We start from the raw sequence: 20,181 nt of genomic DNA, 5'->3' as shown, positions 1-20,181 counted from the left end.
AGCAAAAAAGAATATTTCAATTAAATCAGACATACGTTCTAATTGAATAGCTTAGTTAGTTATTCAAATTAGTTTAAAAAGGCTTCTGAATCCAGCAGGTTGCATTAAGTCATTGACTGGCAGCATTCCAAACACCTGGATGAGCATGACAGTAAAACGATAGAATGGTATCATCTACTTTATAGCAATCCTTCATACTGATAATTCATTTTTGTTGTCTACTGTCACTACACGCTCTCAACACAATGGTTAAGGATGAGTTTTTATCTGCCTAGATAAAAACTTTTTGAACTACTGTAATCTGAATAATTGCCTGAGCTTAATATATTGTTTACTAGACCTTACCGTCCTTTTCTTGTGGGTGTCAACTGTAGTATTCGTGTAACACCACTAGGTGTCAGCATTTCCACACCGTTCAGCTTATCGCTGACGTAAGGGTGAGCTGAGGACATCAAGTAAAGCAGCTCCTGAGTAAACTTCCTCCGGGACATGAAGAGTGACTCAGTGGTCCACATAAGCCTCCAGCCTGTTTCCTTGTTTTCTGCGTTTGCTGATCCATATAAGGGAACAGTTGAATGAGATCATAAATGCCAACTTTAGTTTTCACAAAGATTTTATTGGTATTTTCATTTGCCCTGAGGGAGAAAGCACTCTGAGCAAGACCACAGAATTACAATAAAATGAGCCTTAAGAATCAAAACGTTCAGTCATTGTGCAGTTTTTGATACAGAACGTCCTTGTGCGTCATTGGTTCATTATTCTTTCAATTAAGCCTTTTTCTTAGGAATAAATGACCACAATAAGGTACGAGGGCAGTATGTCTTAACAGATACAACAAGAATCAAGTATTTACATCAGAATTTGCTGGGAAAATTTCAGCGCTTTTGCAGATGACGTTCAATCATTTTTCCACAAATCCTGATTAATCTATTCAGTTCATTTGAGTACAGGCATGCCCTAATGACATAAAGGGCTGAATCACTTTTTATTATCTGCTTTTAAACTGAGAAAAGACAATAATTGAAATCTTTTAACCACAAGAGACTGTGGTCAAAAGACTCTGGCTGGCATTAGTTAGCCTCCAGTAACAATGTAAAAAAAAAAAAAAAAAAAAAGTTACGTATATAGTCGGGGTTAAATCTAACTAGGAGATGTCCTTTAAATTTCACATTAAAATAGCTTTCTAGGACATCGTTCTTTCACCTTGTGACACAGAAAATGTGGCACAGAAAAACTAAAGCCTTTGTCTGTTCTAAAATGCTACATTGAAAGTTCTGAAGAAAATGATGAGAGCCATATATTTCTCACGTTAGCTTTTCTTCATTATCTACCTGGAAGAGAACTTATAACTCTTCTTTTAACAATTAAAGCCCCTAACAGAACTAACAGAAATAGGAAAAAGACCAGATTTGGAACAGGGCAGGAAAGATTGCAAAAAGAAAAAAAAGGAGATTTTTTTTTATCTTGTTAAAAAGTGCTCAGAGGTTTTAAATTAGCAATTACTTTAAATTTTAAATGAGAAATTCATATTTTCATGAAGAGCAAGATACATTTAATCTGCCACGTTGACATATGTTATTTTATTTTTTCATTCTGTTTATAAGCTGATGAAATAACTCAGATTTAGTTCAGTCCACAGTGAGACTGTTGTTCAAATGGAGGATTAGTAGTTTAATCTCTGGCTCAGGCTTGTCTCACCAACAATTTCACTTTGAAAATATAACTCTCAAATGTGTTTTTCTGTTGCATTGTCAAGCATTTAATTCTTTGTGCCAGTACGTCTGAAATGACTCCAGCGCCCATGAGCTTTTTCTCAAAATATATATTTGTTTATTGATGCCTTGCATATAACTGCCAACCAGACAGGTCAGAACAAATGTTATTAGGGAATCAGGTCTGAGACATCCAGCAATTCCACAAAAAAGACCACAGACTGCAGGGCATCCTCAGGAAGATTCAGAGATTTGCATCATCTCTCTCGTGTAGACTTGTGCAAAAATATTTACTGTTTTTCTATACTTTAACCACTAAAATAACTCAGAAGAATTTTTAAATATGAGTTACAACATTTAATTGTTACGACATTCAATTGCTGAATTCAGAAATGCAAGAGTATTTTTGAATTTGAATGGAATTTGAAAACATATTTTTAGACACAGCACCAAGACTACTGTTTTCTTGTTCTCACGGTTCCATTTCATAACGCCGTCATGCTATTACCTCCGTGAGACTTTTCATTTGCCTTTTTTTTTCTACAACTAACCAAATGATTCAGAACTTGATCTCTTTAATGACTTTATTAGCTAATGTTGACAATGCAGGAAAGAGTGTAAAAACATGTTTTTGACTTGTCGGAAAGTCCGCAAGTGTTTCAATTTCTGCGACATATGGAGCAAAAGTTTACAAGTCTTAAAACTGGACATGTTTAGTCGAGTATGAGGACAATTTCTAAATGATCCCTTACGATTGCTGCTCACACATACTTCTCAGTAGGGAGTATCCTGCAGGAGGTATGTTTTTAGAGTACGAAATATGAGGAAAAGGAGATTTTGTTGCCTGAGCTTGAGAATCCTGGGGGAAGGCAAGAACAAGCTATGGCATTTTCTGTGTTTTCTTTACATTGCATCAAAATTGCGATAGAGATATTTCATGACATTTGTTGTGTTTTATCAGAGTGTTTCTAAGTGTCCACAAAAGCAAGGAAGCCAATGAAAAACATTACAGAAAGTACCCAGACAGGGTGGTTAATCAGAAGGAATTCATCAGAAAATCTCAGCAAGAACCAGAGCAAATTGCTGTAACTAGTCCCTAAACATAACTTAATAGCAGTAGAACTTGTTCAGTGGCAGGAGAAGTAACTCTTATTCCTTCAGATATGGGAAGTCAGTTTAGGACATGTGGGCCAGAGCGACCTGATTTTTAGAGAAATTGTTCTGTACTGTGTTGAACTTCACACAGAGGAATGCCTTAAACCAGAGGTTCCCAAACTGTGGGGCGCGCCCCTGGGGGGGGGCGCCGTGTCATTGCAGGGGGGGCGCAGGAAGCCGTCTGGATGAAAAAAACAAAACAAAACATGAACACTGAATGCGCTGGGTTTTTACCTTAGAATGGCCAGCTCTCTGTTATTCCTATGTCAATTTGATACAGTAGAGGCTTCCACACTTCCCATATTTGTGTCCTCTGTCACTTTTATCACCAGTTAAAACTGTTTAATCCGTTGTTAACATGTTGTAACCTGTTTTTCCGAGCCGCCTTTAAACGCAACATGAGCGCTACAACGCTCGCGCTGGGTTTACACCTGTGAAGGAGACCTGCTGCTGCTGGGCGGAGCTACGTAGGTTTGTGTTAGAATCACGGCAGCAAACCAGCAAAACGCAAAGACCTTTTCACAGTTTTTCCCTCCAAACTAACCGACTGAGTTGAGTAAAGCTGTTGGATGCAGGTAATGTTAGCTAAAAGATGACTAGCTAATATCAATACAGAACCTTAAGCTTAACAAGTACCTTGTAGGCTACCGATGTTGGTGTCTATTTTCAGTTACGTACATTCATTTTGCCCCCCAAAAAGTCATCATCCAGCTCAAAATCCCACTGACAACAGCTTTCAGTTTATTGATGAATTTAATCAGATTTTTTTTATTTAAAATATTAAATAATTCATGTTATCATACCTTCAGGAAAAGGTTTTGGAAGGGAAACACAGGCTGATAACGTCCACCGTACTTGACAATGGGCATATTTCCAGTTATTCATTCTTTGATTCAGGTCAAATGAAACCAGTGCTTGTGGTTGAAAAGTCCGATCTTAGCAGAGTCTTCTTACCAAAGGACATTGTTGCAGTTAAAATCTAAGTAGAGTTCAGCAAACTCTACTAATTTAGACTTTTAGTGATAGTGAGACAGAAAATGTTTTTTCCAGGTATGCTCCTCTAACAGCTGATTGGTATGTTGATAGTCTTTCATGGTTGTTATGGAGACCTCATGCTGTCACTCTTTTCTAACAGCAACAATAAGATATTTTTATTTCCTCCCTTTCCATATTTCCTTTTGTGTGTGGTCCTTGTCCAAACTAGCCAGTTGGTCACAGAATTGGGCCTCTATGACATGACATATGTACCTTCAAAAAGTAAAGTAATAACTGTAAAGGCCAACTGAGTAAAAGTACCTTTGTTTATTATAAACTGTTGAGGTTATGTGCTTTTATTTTGGTAACTTCCTTGTGAGTGTTGCTATGGTGACGGAATGCAATTCTACATGAAACGGTTAACCGACATACACAGAAAAGGATAGCAATACAGTACAAAGAATAAAAAACAGCTCAATTTTAGTTTCAGTCGACAAGAAAAAAAGGTTAGTAACCAAGATTGAAGTATGTTTGAGTAACTTGAAATGTTTATGGAAAAATGTGTGGTCGGTTGTATTAATGAAATGGAATGTACTAATGTAACTGGCATGCAAAACAACAGGTGAAAAACGATTGTAATTATTATTGGTTCTTGTCTAGCTCCATTGGTTGAAGATACTCATATCTTTATTAAGTTATCACTAAACCATCAGTTCTGAAGTTCTCAATATTGACTAGATTCTACAACAATAATAAAAAAAACATTTGCTATATTTATTTTAAGGTTGTCAGAGTACCAACAACTGTGGCACAGGTTATTTTGTTAAAGGGGTAGTAAAGAAACATCAACTTTTTTGAGCTTCAGATCATGCTATAATGTTTTATTCTCAAAAACATGCATGGATTTTTGATTTGGTTTTGTCATGCATCTTTCAGAAATTCTTTACTTTCTTGTGGCAGCCATCTTGAAGGACAAAGCTATCATGATTCGGCTTTGTAGAAAAAAAGAAGCGCGATGGAAGTCCCAGCAAATAGTAAGTGATTTTCTTTAATGCCTTCAAACCTGTGAGGAAAGTCCAGTCAGACACAAGGGTTCAAACAAGTGGAACAGGTAGGTGACCATAAGACACAAAGCTGACTAATAAATGACAAAGATACAGCAGGAAATAAAGCACACAGGTGAGGTTAAATACACAGGGAATAACGAGAGAACATGAGACCAATAAAAACCAATAAAAGGGGAAACAACATGACAGAAGAGGACCAAGATAACTGAGGTACATAACCTACCATAATCCTTGCAGAAGCTCCTCCTTGGTGTTGCAACTTTTGAACGTCCGAGTTTCCATATTACAGAGAACCCCTCTCCCAGGTATCTCCCACTCAGCCTTCAGTTGAGCCAGTAGCAATTTCCAAACACCTGGTGGAACTGCACATCTGTGCTGAGCTCATTATCGAAGCTACTTCTCAGAACATTGCTGGTAAAAACAATATTAAAAGGTTAAAAAGAGGAGCAATGTTGTGATAACTTCCTGAAAGTGCAGTGTTGGAAAGAGCAGGACTTTGTTAAAGAGACAGAGGCCCAATTTCAAGGTGTTAAATTACAAAGTCAAATTTCTTCGAAGTGTCATATCTGATAGATGTCATATCTGATATTTACAGCATTTTTATAACAACTGAAGTCACATAATTACTTTATTGTGCAATAAAATGATACTATGTGGCTGGAAAACACACATTACTGCTTCTTTAAGCCCTATTATATGTAGCAAAAGTTTTTTTTGATTAGGATGTTACATTTTTTATTTTTATGTGACCAATGACCATTAAGATAAAATAAAGTAAAGGCTTTTTACACATTATTACCGGAGGTGCCAAAAAAATTGCCCATGTTTGTAGATTAAAAGGGTGAGTCAATGTAAGCTTTTGTGCCAAATACAGCAACAGAGAACTGTTACAAATCCTCTTGCATATTTTTTCCTCAAACTCTCTAGTACCACCTCAGACATTCTAAAATCTGCTTACTCAAATCAGAAGGTCCAGTCTAAAAAGATAATCCACAGAAATAGCATAGCGCCTTGTGGCACTGAGAGGGACCATTTATGTAACTACCAAAGACATATATCATTATTAAAACTGTGAAGGACTGTATAGTTTACGAGTAAGGCATCAGAATAAAGAATATCTACGGACTCAACATAATGATAAAGATTTTGATCCTAATCTTAAAAGGCTTAGTTTTAACATCGATGCTCCAGGGAATCTTGTCCAATGACTTATTTTCTTTCAGTCTAATAAAACTTCCTGAACTGACTTAGAATAACGAAGTTCTGATATAGGAGTTCCTGTGGTAAACCACTGTGGTCTAATAATGTCCCTACTGTTAGTGGAAATGTTCCTCTTACCCTGAAGCCAATGTTGCTGTATTACAACAGTGTGCCGCAGTGTACTGAGAGGGGGACTGAACTTACGACCTCACTGGGAGAATGGCATGTTAAAAAGCTCAAATCCCTGTTGCGTGGTTTCCTGTTGCTCTGTGGGAGAATAGTACTTGGGTCAAAGTCAATTTCCTTACACAAGAAACATAAAACAATAACAACAACAATTGGTAATGTTAATAATAAGGTGACGAAAGTGGAAATGAAAATGAGGGTTCCTGTTAAATAAGGATTATTAGTTAAAATATACAGCCTTGTAAATAAATTATGTCATTGTACTTTAACCGTAAAGAGGAGGGGACGTCGAACTGTTAAATGATTTCGGCCAATAGAGAGCAAGCGCGTGAATATGAAATGATCAGGATTTTGTGCTCCATTTGTGTGCAGCTAGGAATTTTGAGTGCTCTACTTCAAGAACGTAGTACTTCGCTCGACCTGACGCAAAACAGCTCTGCTTGACCATGTTAAAATAATTAAAATAAATAACACATGATTAAATTTTATCGTTTCATTACATAATCAGAGAGTAATATTTATGTATTTATTGTTTGTTTACTTGTTCCTCGACGGGAGTGGTGACTCTACGAGTGCATTTCAAACGCAGCACAATGGGAGGATCCAAAAGGAGTATCAGTTTGACTGCTGCTGTTCGGCCAATCGCACTGATTAGCTTCTGGGATATTAGGACAACAGTCAAACAGAAAACACGGAGGAATTGGTTAGCTGAAGGCACAGTCTTTTGGGAGAGGTAAGGTTTAAATGTTCATTATTGCTGCGTTATCTAGCCGAGGCATTGCGAGCGGTGTATGCAGTCCTTAACATCAGTTTGTTGTATCGGGGAAAGTGTTTGGTTTAAGCGGCGCCGCTCCAGGGGACACGTTAATGAGTCGAAATACCAGCAGCAGCAGCTCGGCGAGTTGAAACCTGTTACTTGGTGAGAAGTTTTTTTTGTTTTTTTTTCTTTTTACACGGCTTCCGAGGTTTGCTCGGCAGACTTGGAAAAAATAAGGGGTAAAGGAGAGACGCCGTAAGCCGGGGACACACCTGTTTGTCCACGCGAAGGACACTGCGTACATCGGCATTCCTAGTTTATTTAGCTTTACACAGTTTCTACATGTCTTACCTCATTGCGTACTTTAATTAACTGGAGGGAGTTCCGCTGTGGACGAAAATGGACCCTCTTGCACTCCTTGGTGCGGGCAAAAATACACAGAACTTTATTTTCGGTTTCTTATTGAAAACCTGCTTGACAAGTCGACAGAGACTGGGAACTATGTGTTTTTCCTATAATAATTGACATAATTCCTGGAGAGCAGAATAATCGAAACTACCTTCAAAATGGTCGACTTTCTTTCTTATTTGGCTATGGGGTCAAAGTCTGTCCTGTTCGTCTGTTGTAAGTGATAAAACATTAGGTCTGTCCCGAGGAAATTCCTTTCTCCGAGCCACCACACCCTTGTTATGCTGCTCAGCTCCAGTAGCGCAGACCCTCATCTCTCACAGCAGCTTGTTCCCTTGTCTTGGCATGTTCTCCATAACAAAACTGCACTCCTGGTGTTTGTCGTGAACCAAAGTCAAACCTGCAGAATTGCTGATGTGCTTCGGCTGGGTTACTCCCATGTTTGTTCCCGGGCTGATCCACATGAATGCGCCGGATGTTATCCTTCCTAACGCTATTGGCTTGTTTGTGATTAGATGTTTGTATGATATGTCCGTGAAAGTATGTCTTTACATTTTAACCAGCAGAACTTGGACAGGGGGATTTTTACCCAGTGGTATGCGGACATGGAGAACAAAATCAGAGCTCCTCCAGTGAAGGATGTCATTTCCAATTTAGAGAATTAAATGCTCCTGACTATGGTGGGAATTGGTAGGAGCTGTTATGTGATTTCTACGGATTTAACTTTTTTTTTAATGCCACAATTTAGCATGCAAGGGGTTTTAATTTAATACAAGATGGCAAAAAAATAGCTAAAATTGATGATTTCAGTGATTGTGTTATATTGATTCAATTTCTTTGAGGTCAGACTTACTGATTTAGATTTTGACTTTCTAAATGTTTTGAGGGGGAGTTAGGGTTTCTATAATATCTTTGATAAAGATACTTTTGGATGTAGCTATGTGTGAAAAAAATTACAGAATTGCAAGATAATCTCTATGATTTAAAATGTATGTTGCTTTCACTTTTTGCAATGTCTGCAATTTCTAAAATATTTCAGGTTTATTTGTATATTTTTGGGGGGTGGGGTGTTTTAGCAATATAAGCAGTATATACCTCACTCTTGTTTTGTTTAGCAAAGTTTAAAATAGGGGTTCGTGTAAAAGGTGTGTTTTTCAGTAATGGTCACTCGGTGTCCAATGGTAAATAGCTTTGTATAGCGCTTTATCATGATCAGTGATAATTTTGATATTTATAAAAACAAATATCAAAATTTTACATTGTTTGGAAAAAATATCATGCACACGGGATCAGTTTAAGAAAAATGTTCATCCACGCATACATCCTTCAAAACAATCATGACTTCCTGTTAGGAATGAAACATGGCACCAGGAAGTTAATTTGTCTGGACAGACAGAGATGCTTAACTTTTAAATGCGAAAATGTAAAATAAACAAAACGCAAGACGATGTTGACTGGGAATTGTGTTCAAGCAAGTATGTGAACAATGATCGGCATTGTGCATCCATATTTATGAGGCCTAGCTGGTGTAAAACGAATGACCTCCAAGCACTCTTTCTCCCTGTGTTGTATGTGTTGGTGCAGTCGGGCTTGTAAAAATAAACGAGCAGAAAGTGTCTGAACCAAAGTAAAAATCAGCACCTCTCTGACAACAGCCATTTTTTTCCCCCTCCACTGCATGCACTAATGTAGACATGCAAGTGCAAATAAAGAGAAATCTTAAATGCCACTTTGGTTGGAATTTAATCATTTTTAGTGACATTAAACAGTCTATGAGTCGATGAAAGGCCAAATCGCATTCAAATCTATTTGGTTTCCTACATAACTGGCTATGTTTGGACTTGGCCTCAGTTATTCACTCACACATGAACACGCTGATGGTGGCCAGCTACTGGATAGTGGCTACAGCTGCCCTGGGGCAGCCTGACGGAGGATAATGGTCCAGATTATTAAATTAAAAGCAAACACATAGCTATTAAAAGACTAAATACTTTTTCCCTTGTCTTAACATTTTTTATGTTAGGAATTTTGTATCTTTTTTTCTACAGAAGAGGATTAGGGCCACTGGGGGAAAAAAAAACAGTTCTGACTTTAATCTCAGAATTCTGAGGAAAAAAAAAGTCAGAATTCTGAGATTAAAGTTAGATTTTTTTTTTCTTTTTTTCCAGTGGCCCTAATCCTTTTCCGTATTTTTCTCCCCTTTGGATTCAGTCTAACCAAATTTATGCCTTTCTTGTGTTCAAGGGTTGTAAATGGCTGCACTTTGGACACCTCTGTTCCAGTGGGTCAATTGATTTTTCTTTTCTTTTTTTTTTTTCCACACACAAGTGAAATGTGGACTTATCTTTTTCTGTTGATGGTCTTTGAACACTTATCTGTTAATCAACTGACATGAAATAATTCTGCCTTTCATAAATAGTTAAATTGAGTTTAAGGTTTGTCTAATCAGTGGTTAAAATTCATTTCAAGCTCTTGCTGTTAACTCTAAATGCTGTCTGCATTATTGAGGTCAGGCATATGACCTCCTTTATAAAGGACTATTGTGGATCAGGATATGCATCTGTGATATTTTAGTAGTTTGACTTTGGCATGTCATTTCTCTGAAGTTATATGTACCGTCTTTTTTTTTAAAATTATTATTATTATTATAAAGAGCTTAGGAACTATACTACAAGCTCTCAATTCTTGGCAACATGCAGACTTTTACTAAGTCATGCACTGACAGAAGAGTGATTGTTCACTCTAATTTTCCCCCCATCCTTTATTGCTCAGTCGTAGTCTGTGGAGGGCTGCAAGTCTGCACATTGTTAACTTATCGATGTTTATCAGACAAGGTGTTCAAAAACAATACACCACCATATCCTGTCCCAGGTTTGCGTAGGCAGCTTTTCATCAGACCAGATTTCCTGGGAGGCCTGTGTTCTTTTAAGGAGCTGATGCAGCTGAAGCGTATTTTACAGTAAAAAAAAAAAAAAAAATGGAGTGCCTGAAAAATATCAGCTCTCGATTCAAGAAATGCAATTCTTGAAACGTTTCTTTAAGGGCAGCTCTAAATAGACTGGAATTAGGACGCCATGAATAAGCTGAGGCTGCTCACAGATGTCAGCTTTCATTTGTGCTGCATATAGTTTTATTTTTTTTGCATAATGAGGGCTGGAACTAGCTAAGAATTCATAATATTTGCCCCCAGATGGTGACATCATGGGGCAAACGGAATAGAGAACAGGGTGCTGTACTCACGGGTGTTTTAACTTCTCTAAGTCTGTATAGTCATATCTTTTTAGTTGATGGCAAACTGTGCATAATTTATTCCTCCTCTGTTTCATGTCATAATGTTTCCTTCTCCCACATTCATATTTAACCCCTTGTTTAGATACACTCGAGAAATATTAGAGGCATGCATATTGCATTTTTGTTGCCCTTGATCTGCTGGTGCTGCAGTGCTCGATACTTTCCTTTTGACTGCCTCTCATCTGCTTCATTCCCCTACAATCTGGGACTTTTTCAGTTTGTTTGAACTGAAACCAGAACTTTGAGTGGCAGCTGAACAGATAATTCTGTGTGATAGTTTAGTTTTTTTTTTTCTGTATACTTTCAGCTGAGCTGTACTCTGATGAATTGGACAGCAGGAGTCTCAGTAGTTCTGTCCTATTTTGAGCTCCAACTTGGTTCTTTGACTTCAACCTCCACAGCCTCGATCTTGAATGGGTGTAGATGGTCTAGAATTAGATTCAACCTTCAAAATGTGTGTTTGACTTCTCTCGTGTTGCCTAAGTTATAGTAGAAGTATGTTTTGTTGTTATTAATGGGGAGGTAAATATATTATGTTTTGAATTGGCAAACCTCTAGAACTGTGTTCTTTTAGATTTTATTTGAACAATAAGCAGCTCTGTGGTGCTTATTTATCCTTTGCAAGCCAAGCAGGTTTGCTCCTTAAATTACTCTACAGTGAGCCTGGATTGCCCTAATTGAGCAGTTTCAGAGGAAAGTTACACAAAGCCTTTGTGTTAAGTAATTTCTGTTTGTTTAAAATGTCCAATAGGAATTAGGAAAATTGTATTTCAAGTGTATTGTCATTTTGGAAAACAATTAAGTGCAGTACACCCAGTATTGCACAGTGGGGATCACATCTGCCTGTGTAAATAACTAAAACACAAATACCTGAGATCCCCTTTAAAAATTGCTCGTAACTACAGATACACTGATGGCAGTTTTGAGGCCAATGTTGACAATATTGAGCAATACCCATGAAACGATATAAGCTTGTTTTATCTACATGCAGCAGGTCAGAGCATTGCTGTCCAAACTGCCAAGTTGGATAAACTTGAAGCCAGTCGGCGGCAAAAACTTACTCCCACTCTTTTTTCTTTTTCTTTTTTTTTTTTTTTTTTTTTTTTGAGTCAATGCGCTTGCAGTTTTTTTGCACCTTCTCAAACTAACTACTCAAAAAAATTTCATAAGTTATTAATCATTCTTTTATAAATAACTTGTATGTTAATGAGTTTTATTTATTTTTAATTAATTTTTTGTGTAGTATAACTTGTCAACAGAATCACCTTTTACAGCTTGAGCACAATTTTGACCTAGAGGGATTTCAGGAGGATGGGTTCTGTTGACCATGAAATATTAAACTTAATTGACTGACTTTTTAGTGAAACTGCCTGAGACATATTTGTATTTTCATTTGATCAGATGCGTTTTGTCCAGTGTCTTTATTTACAGCTTCCTAATATTGTCAGATCAGATTGTTGACTCTTTAAATAGTTAAGATTTGTGTTTTGGACCATTCATATCTAGCCTGTACAGACTTTGCTTCTTGCTCTTAAATCCTGAACACATTTGCTCAGCCACTTTAACAATAGTCTGATAAGGCAGGTTTTCCCTATTCCATCAATTAAAAGCTCATCCAAAAAGCTTTAATGTATCCCGAGAAAGTTTCAATTCAATTTTAAAACTTTTTTTTTTTCACTATGAGCTAAAACAGTTGAAAAATGTGGTTTAAAAAACAGTGGAATGTCAAGATTACAACTTTATGGTCAGAGATTGGCAAGCTGAGAAAAGAAATGTAGGTTATATAAATGATTTTTCAGGGTTGGTTTTCACTGGGTTTAAGTTCCTGGCTGGCAGATTGATTTGGAGCTCATAAGGAGGAAGTATTTGTACAAAGCTCTGTAGCCACCCAGAGCTAGTTTCCGTGCTATTTTTGACCCTTGTTACCTCCAGTGAGCAAGCCTGGCTAATGTGTTACCACCTGTGGCAGTTCACAACCTGCCATTGTGGAGAAATGAGGAATCTATGCCACATGTACTGGGAATGATGACTTTGCCCCCTGCTCCCTTTCCATTTCAGGGAGAGTCATGCAAGGCGGGAGAACGTGTTTTTTCTAATAAGCATCTAGCTTTTGTATTTGGGAAGCAATTATACAGATGCTGTTAGTAATTATGATTCATTATTCAGAATGTCCTTAATGTTAATCTGATTTGTCGAGTTGTGGCCTGGTTCAAATAACTTAGAAGTGGTTTTCACCTCCATGGCTATATGGTGATCTACAGTTAAAATATTTATGCATGTTAACATTTTTCCATATAAGCTGAAACTTTGATTTTTGAATAGTATTCCTTTTTTCCTTGGACTCTACAAGCTGATTTGAGTTCATTGTAGTTTTCAGTGTTTAACATTTTTGTAAATGTCAACTAAGTTTTGATCTATTGTCATTTTCAAGATATAATGTTCGCACCGCTTTGGCTTATCTTCAACATTTCAGCCACCAAAAAAGGAATTCTCCTGAGATCGGCATTAAGGCCGTAGTGGGCCGGGCGTGGGAGACTGAAGGATTGTTTTTGGCATCAGTGTTTTTATTCATGCTTAAATATGAATTAAACACAAGCCTCCAGTCACTAGGTGGCAGCAGTTCTCAAACTAGCAAACAGGCTGCCTGTTCAACCCAGTGGAAGAAGTAACTTACAGAGTCACACCAGTTTACAAACATGAAAGAGGAGAGAGGGAGAAGTTTTTGAGAGACAAGTGATGATGGTCAACAGAAGAAGACCAGGAAATGCTATGAAGCCTATACAACCCTTTGCTTTACTGTGAATGCAAAATGTTATGCACTTCTGATCTCTTCTGGTGAGCTGAAATGCAATTTAAGGATAAATTTTGCGTTAAAAAAAAATCTTACTTTTATACGTTATTTGCAAAGAATAATCTACCAATGTTTACAGTTTAAAATACACATCCCAGTGACTGAGTCACACCTTTTTCATATGCTCTTTTATGCGTTTTTATGTTTGACTCTTGTCAGCACATAAGTGATGTGTTGCATGCTACATAATTTTAAGGATGTTTGAGCATACATAGTGACTGACACAGACTGTGGAAAATAGTACTTTGGATCTGTGCTCTTCCTTGTCCCAGAACAGTGGAAACGCTTCAGATTTGCATTTATCCAAAGTAAAACGGCCACTACCCCTAATGTGTGCTTTGTCGTGCTGCTATAACAGCGGGGAGCCTGGTGTGACAGCTGCTGACATCCGTAAACTACGTTTGGTAGCGCATTACTCAGTGTGCGGGAGCAGCCTCATTTTCTTTATGAAGCTTCTGGTGTCGGCTGCCAGTCCAGTGGGTTTGTTTCTGAATGTGGAGCTTCCCTCTGGCAATGTCAGTATGATGTATGGAGTAGCAGCAGCCTGCTATCACAGAGAACAGGTGGCTCTCTCCAGACTATCTGATGGTACACTGGCCTGATTTAATGTGTAGAAATAAAATGCTAACCAAGGTTGTTTCTCATGTTGTATTGAAAAGGAGCGCTGCGGTTCAGAACTTGGCAACGTTTGACACCGTCGTAAGGTTCTTCCACAGGATGCCCGAACAGCTTGGTTGATGAACAAACATTAAAATCAAACTTTAAAGAAAAAAAAATTGTGGTGCACTTATTGGAGTTTTCTAGCCGATTGTCAATTTTTAAAAAGCTTGACCTGCTTATTTTGACCGATACAAATAGTTTTGTCTGAAATGTTATTAAATATAGCAAGAAACTTACAAATGGCAGACATGACCTGGTGGGTTTATCCATCTGCCAGCCCTCTCTCATGGCAGAGCAACAGAGAACAGTGGCTGATTTTTAAACCTTTGCAGAGGCAAATGAGATCAGCCTCATTACGTATCGACCAATCATCAATCTCCCAAAATTAAGGAAATTGGGACCAATTTATTGGTGCAGCCCTAATTTAAAAAAATCAACTTAAAGTTCAGATATTAACTTGAGCATTTATTTATCTTTTTGTCATTTTAGCTCTTACCTTACTCTTAGGAAATGAAGCCGTTTTTTGTCTAATCTGGCATTCAAGACGAGGCTCCAACTTTTCCTGATCTGAACTAGCATCTCACTCAACTGCACTGTTAGAAACAACATGGCTTCTTGAGGAGCTAAGATGGAGCAGACTTTTTTTTTTAAATGGGACTAGGGGCCATAATTCACAGTAATGTGATGTTTGCATTGAGGACTAATGGTGTGTATACAGGGCTTTATTTTTTTATTTTGTTTTTCTCTCCAACTTCTTTGTAGGTTTAACTATACTAGTTGCTCTAAATTAGCTGTTAAAATTAAATAATTAGTAGCTATTGGTTATAATCCCCTGAAGGGGATTTCTTTTAACTAAGCATCCCGATGACAACAAGCTCTTACAAGCGTACAAAAGTTACTTTAACATCTTTGTGCTGATGAGAACCAGCAGTGATGCTTTGAATGTTCTGGTTCTCTCTTATTTATCAGTTATGATTTTATAAATGACTGCATGTGTGAATCAGAGTTGGAGATTTGTAGCAGATAATGAATCTGTTAAACAGCCAGAGCATTGCCTCATTTTGCCATTTCTCCATTATCAGCATGTGGGACATGAGAATTGATCCGTGGTGACATCACAATTTCTCTGGCAAGCAACACTGATGTTGCATTCACACATCTCTCTCAGACAGTAGAGAAATGTGTAGGGGAAACGAATGTGATCGATAATGCTGTGTCAGAGAAAATCCAAGGGGGCTGTTAATCCCTCCTGTACTGGTATGTAAAGATGGAGCAGCATGTGGCGCTTCCAGGCCCATAGACTGCTCACAACCCAGGAACAGGAAGAGGTGCAGCTCTTAAACAGACAAGGGTCATCTTCCCCCGCTCCCCCCCCTGTTTTTCCTGTCTCTTCTCGCCATTTATGGTTGCATTGCTTCTCGTTCGTCACTTGTTTGAAACCACTATCTCTGTATGGTTTACACTCCGTCAAACCTGAACCTAAAGATAAATCTTTGTTGCTTCTAGATGGCTGCAATCAGGAAGAAGCTGGTGATAGTTGGAGATGGTGCGTGTGGGAAGACCTGCCTCCTCATCGTGTTCAGCAAGGATCAGTTCCCAGAGGTCTACGTCCCCACCGTATTTGAGAACTACATCGCTGACATTGAAGTTGATGGCAAACAGGTATTTTGTATTTTAAATCTCGGACATTTAAATTTATGTGCAGCTTAATTGTATTTTTTTTATATTCCTCTTCGAGATTTTAACGGCGGCTCTTGATGAGTTTAAACTGAAAAATAATTTGATCGATCCTGTTACCCTGCAAAAAATAGTCACCACCAGACAAGCTACATACACAAGCAATGACATCATTCTTTTTTTTTTTTTTGACTTCACATAGAGCACTGTTGGGTTTTAGTGGAAGATACTGATTTCAGTTTTCCTTTGACCTGTGATTAGAAGTGATGTTCAGAGCAGGCAGTTTTATGCGACACTCCTGACCTTGTTGGATGTGAACCACGTGCGATTTTGATTAATGGCTATAGGTGTGTATTGTTAGCAAAGCTCTTTGGGGCATTTCATTGTTTTCAAGGGACACATCTCTGGCCAACAACAGGAATTGAATCTTTGCCACCTTCCTGTGTAGGGTTCAGTTCCCACCAAACACTCCCTCACCCTCCTTGTAGATCATGACTAATTTCCTTTTCCCGTTTCCTGTGCTGCAAAATCTGATGTCAGGGCCTTTTTCCATTGTTCTGTGATGTAAAATTGAATTTACACCACATATATTAAGGGGGAAAAAAAGTCATGTTTTATCAGTTTAAGAGCCTGATTACTCGCTTTTCTTTTAATAAAGTGAGGTGGGAAAAATTCCTCCTTACATGCTCCAAATTTTTGGGATTTATACTTTTTTCTTTTTTTAAGTGGGGTTGGAGGGCTTTTACTTATGAGCTTGACTGCAGGTCTTGTCTAATGCGCAGCTCTAGTTTGTTAGCTGCTCTTGTTTCCAGCAGTTTTACTTCCACTGTTTTTTTTTGTTTTTTTTTCCTCTCTAACTGAGCTTGAAGGAAAAACGTATACAAAAGCATGGAAAATTATTCAGGAAGTGGTGCTGCATGTGAGATTAACTACATTTCTTGTCATGTTAATGCTTCAGTTGAAGACATTTAAAAACCATTCAGTTTAATCTCATTTATCATAGCTGTGACTAAATTCTCTTTTTGTTCATTTTGTCCTTTTTCTCTTATCCTTCTCTGTTGCATCTCTTGCCATATTAACGGCTTTAGTGTAGCATACACTAAAGGAATGCTAGGTTATTGCTTTTTTTGTTGTCTGGCTCAAATATAGGACCATTGCGTAAAATTTTTTAGGTTAATAAATATGGTTAAGATGGAAAATTCTAATTCAGAAAAATTAATGTGGAAAAACTGGAAGTTGGGATGCAGGGGGAATGGAATTTGAAAATGTAATAAAACAGATTTCATAAGACCTTACTAATGTCCAGATGGTTGGTCTCTAAGGTACCATTAATCCTGTTTACACCCAGATTTTAGCTTCCGTTTTAGATGCTATTGAAGTGTAAGATCTGTTTAATAAGACCAGCAAAGTGCATTGCAAGAAACACTGTGTGATGCGATGCAGCTGAGGCTTGGTTAATTTTGCTTGCACTGACAGTTCCAGGCTACCATGTTCTAAAATTGGTAGTTCTACTGCTGAGGTTTTGAAAATGATTTTTGCAGGACATTTATTTTATCAAGAGCAGGTCAGGCTCTCTGGGACTGCCGCCACTTTGATTAACAGCCCAAGCCTGTGGGAACTTCCTCTACCACTGAGAAGTTGCTTTATAGAGCTAGTAGCAAAGGAATTTTACTTCTGCTCTCGTCAATACTGATTTTGTTTGTTGTGATCCTCTTTCGTAGTTCAGTTTCCAGTCAGCTGCAGATTTTTAGCAGCCTTCTTGTCCTGTCTCTCTGTTGTGCAGGTGGAATTGGCGCTGTGGGATACTGCTGGCCAGGAGGATTATGACCGGCTGCGGCCTCTCTCCTACCCTGACACCGACGTTATACTTATGTGCTTCTCCATAGACAGCCCTGACAGTTTAGGTAAGGCATATATTGACTGTCCACTGCACCAGTTGTTAAATATAGGGTTAATGGAAAAAACCTAATTTAATTTTCATCCTTTGAAAATAAAGTTTAGGTAAATTAGTTAACAAATTTTTTTGGAGCAAACTAATTTATTTCCCACCTTCTATCCTGAAATACTTGAGCTGTACGCTTCGATTCATGAGAGAATGTAAGTACAGTTTTTGTGACGTGGATAGAGCCTCATTTGGTACCATCCTTCCAAAGAATGAGCGCATATCAGCCAGGGGGTCAGTGACTTCTTGATGATTGTTTGTACTGTCACAAGGGAAACTTCTCCCACTCTTTGGCAGGAAAAGAAATTGGCATGCACTTTGCTGGAACTCTAAACTCATGCATCACAATTTATTTATTTTTTTTTTTTCAGAGAACATTCCTGAGAAATGGACCCCTGAAGTAAAGCACTTCTGTCCCAACGTCCCCATCATCCTTGTGGGCAACAAGAAGGACCTTAGAAACGATGAACATACACGCAGGGAGTTGACCAAAATGAAACAGGTGAAGTAATACGCCGACTACAACAGATGACAAGTATTCCAGCATTTACCATTTTCCACGTATTAACGTTTTTACATTTAACATTTAACCCTCCTTTTCCAGGAGCCTGTCAAGTCTGAGGAGGGCAAAGACATGGCACAACGCATCGGTGCCTTTGGCTACCTGGAGTGCTCAGCCAAGACTAAGGACGGCGTGCGGGAAGTGTTTGAGATGGCTACCAGAGCAGCGCTGCAGGTCCGCAAGCGCAAGAAGCGGGGCGGCTGCCAGTTACTGTGAGGAGTCTGTATCTGCTGGCTGATGAGCATTTGAGGGAGGACCCTCCCAGACACGCAGAACAAACTTCGACACCTTAAATCCGTGGCTTCCATAGACTGTACTTACTCCACAGATGCAGGCGTATATGAGAGACTGCCACACCTGTTTAAAAGCAAAACAAATCAGTTATTATTAAATGTTTTCTTTCCAACTTCCTGCTCCTATCCTGCTGTTTCCTGTAACCAGCACACCCGTCTGCTTTATGTGACGGATTGAACCCGTCTTTCTGTATGAATGTATGTTTGTATTTAAATATGCATTATTCTTTAAAAATGCCATGCCTTCTGCTTGCGTGTCATGATTCTGTTTACAGAGAAGGGTCATGTGCTCTTCCTGCCCCGTCATTGTTTCTCCTTCAGCATTGAATGTTTTGTTTTTTCTCTTCCTTTTTTTCCCCTTTAGATTTGCTTCCTTCTGCTTCTCCATGTACCACTTGGTTTCCTTTTATACACCAGATTCTGTTGCGGTTATCTGCATTGTGCCACTATTTGTTTTGTACTCTAAAACTTGTATGCCACCAAGTGCTGCGTCTGCCAAGCTGTTTTTCACCATTTGCCGTTCTGCAAGAGACTAAATTTAGAACCTGTTCACACCTAATTAAGCCCAGCATACAGAAGTACACTGAAAGAGCAGACAGGATTTGGAAGGAGAGGCTTTGGACGGCACGCTGGTCCCTCCCAGTAATGGCGACGGCTTAAACTGGCACTGCAGACAGTGCTGTATTGTTGAGGACAATGCTAGCAGTTGCACTCCTCTGGCTCTGACAGACATGACCAATGCTTTCCCTCCACCAGGCCAGCCTCCTCTGATCTCAGTTCTGTTTCAGATCCAGGATACAGTTGCTTCATTACTGTGTAAAAGATTTTCTGAAGATGAATGCATTCTGTTTACAGCCATTTTAATATGCAATTTTGGTCTATTTAGAAGAGCAGTGCCATCTCTTGCTCAGCAGCAACACTTCTGTCGGCCAAGTTTTTTTTAAATTTTCTGTTATATGCACTAACATAAACAGGTTTTTCTCTCTAGATCAGATTTTTAATTCTTTGACGCATCATATATGCGCATGTCTATTCCTTAAACCGGTTTATTACTCTACAGTTTGTGTTTTTTCTATCAGTCCACCTTAAAATCCATGAACCCCTTTCTGTTTCTTTTATTGTCATCATTGCAAACTGATAGTCGCCTGTTTTATACATTTAGATTCAGAGATTTGAAAGTAGACGGCCTAGAAATAATTCCTGCACATTTGGGCCGGGTGTTAAATGTCTAATGCATAGCTTCAGAGAAAATGTTGATTGTACAAAACGCTTTGCAAACAGGAGAGGATTGTTTTTGTCTGGATGAGATGAACGTGTTAATAAAATATTTTTGAAACTCGTTACCTTGACTAATTTTTCATCTCGGTTGCGCTGTCGAGGTAATGAATCTTACTCAGAATATGTGGGAAAGTTTAAATGCATCTGAATACAAATGCACAACAGTT

At 38.4% G+C, this 20,181-nt stretch overlaps 1 protein-coding gene and 1 long non-coding RNA gene across 3 annotated transcripts; one reads left to right on the top strand and one right to left on the bottom strand.

Annotated features, from left to right (window-relative positions):
• Positions 1-4,692: 4,692 nt before the first annotated feature.
• Positions 4,693-7,650, bottom strand: LOC106925166 (uncharacterized). Its single transcript, XR_001419791.2, has 4 exons — positions 7,404-7,650; positions 6,248-6,376; positions 5,133-5,320; positions 4,693-4,905 (listed from the first exon to the last, which is right to left on the bottom strand). It is a non-coding gene; the product is annotated as an uncharacterized LOC106925166 (long non-coding RNA).
• LOC106925151 (rho-related GTP-binding protein RhoA-D) lies at positions 6,892-20,077 on the top strand. 2 transcript variants are annotated; one of them, XM_014999281.2, is made up of 5 exons: positions 6,892-7,028; positions 15,769-15,924; positions 17,723-17,843; positions 18,253-18,383; positions 18,486-20,077. In XM_014999281.2, exons 2-5 carry the CDS (start codon positions 15,769-15,771, stop codon positions 18,657-18,659), a joined length of 582 nt encoding a protein of 193 aa, XP_014854767.1. In that variant the 5' UTR covers positions 6,892-7,028; the 3' UTR covers positions 18,660-20,077. The 2 variants fall into 2 exon arrangements, with proteins under 2 accessions (XP_014854767.1, XP_014854775.1); XM_014999289.2 differs by lacking the exon at positions 6,892-7,028 and adding an exon at positions 7,085-7,214.
• The last annotated feature ends 104 nt before the right edge of the window (positions 20,078-20,181 follow it).

The sequence above is a fragment of the Poecilia mexicana genome, unplaced genomic scaffold (assembly GCF_051168715.1).
Source record: "Poecilia mexicana isolate PSO_F unplaced genomic scaffold, ASM5116871v1 scaffold_7, whole genome shotgun sequence".
In the NCBI taxonomy this organism is placed as follows: Eukaryota; Metazoa; Chordata; class Actinopteri; order Cyprinodontiformes; family Poeciliidae; genus Poecilia; species Poecilia mexicana.
The sequence above is the reverse complement of the archived record's forward strand: the minus strand, read 5'-3'. Positions and strand labels throughout refer to the sequence as shown.

Coding starts and splice junctions, on each gene's coding strand:
- LOC106925151 (XM_014999281.2), top strand. CDS start 15,769: ATGGCTGCAATCAGGAAGAAGCTGGTGATAGTTGGAGATGGTGCGTGT. Junction 15,925..17,722: donor TTGAAGTTGATGGCAAACAG/GTATTTTGTATT, acceptor TCTGTTGTGCAG/GTGGAATTGGCGCTGTGGGA. Junction 18,384..18,485: donor AGTTGACCAAAATGAAACAG/GTGAAGTAATAC, acceptor CTCCTTTTCCAG/GAGCCTGTCAAGTCTGAGGA.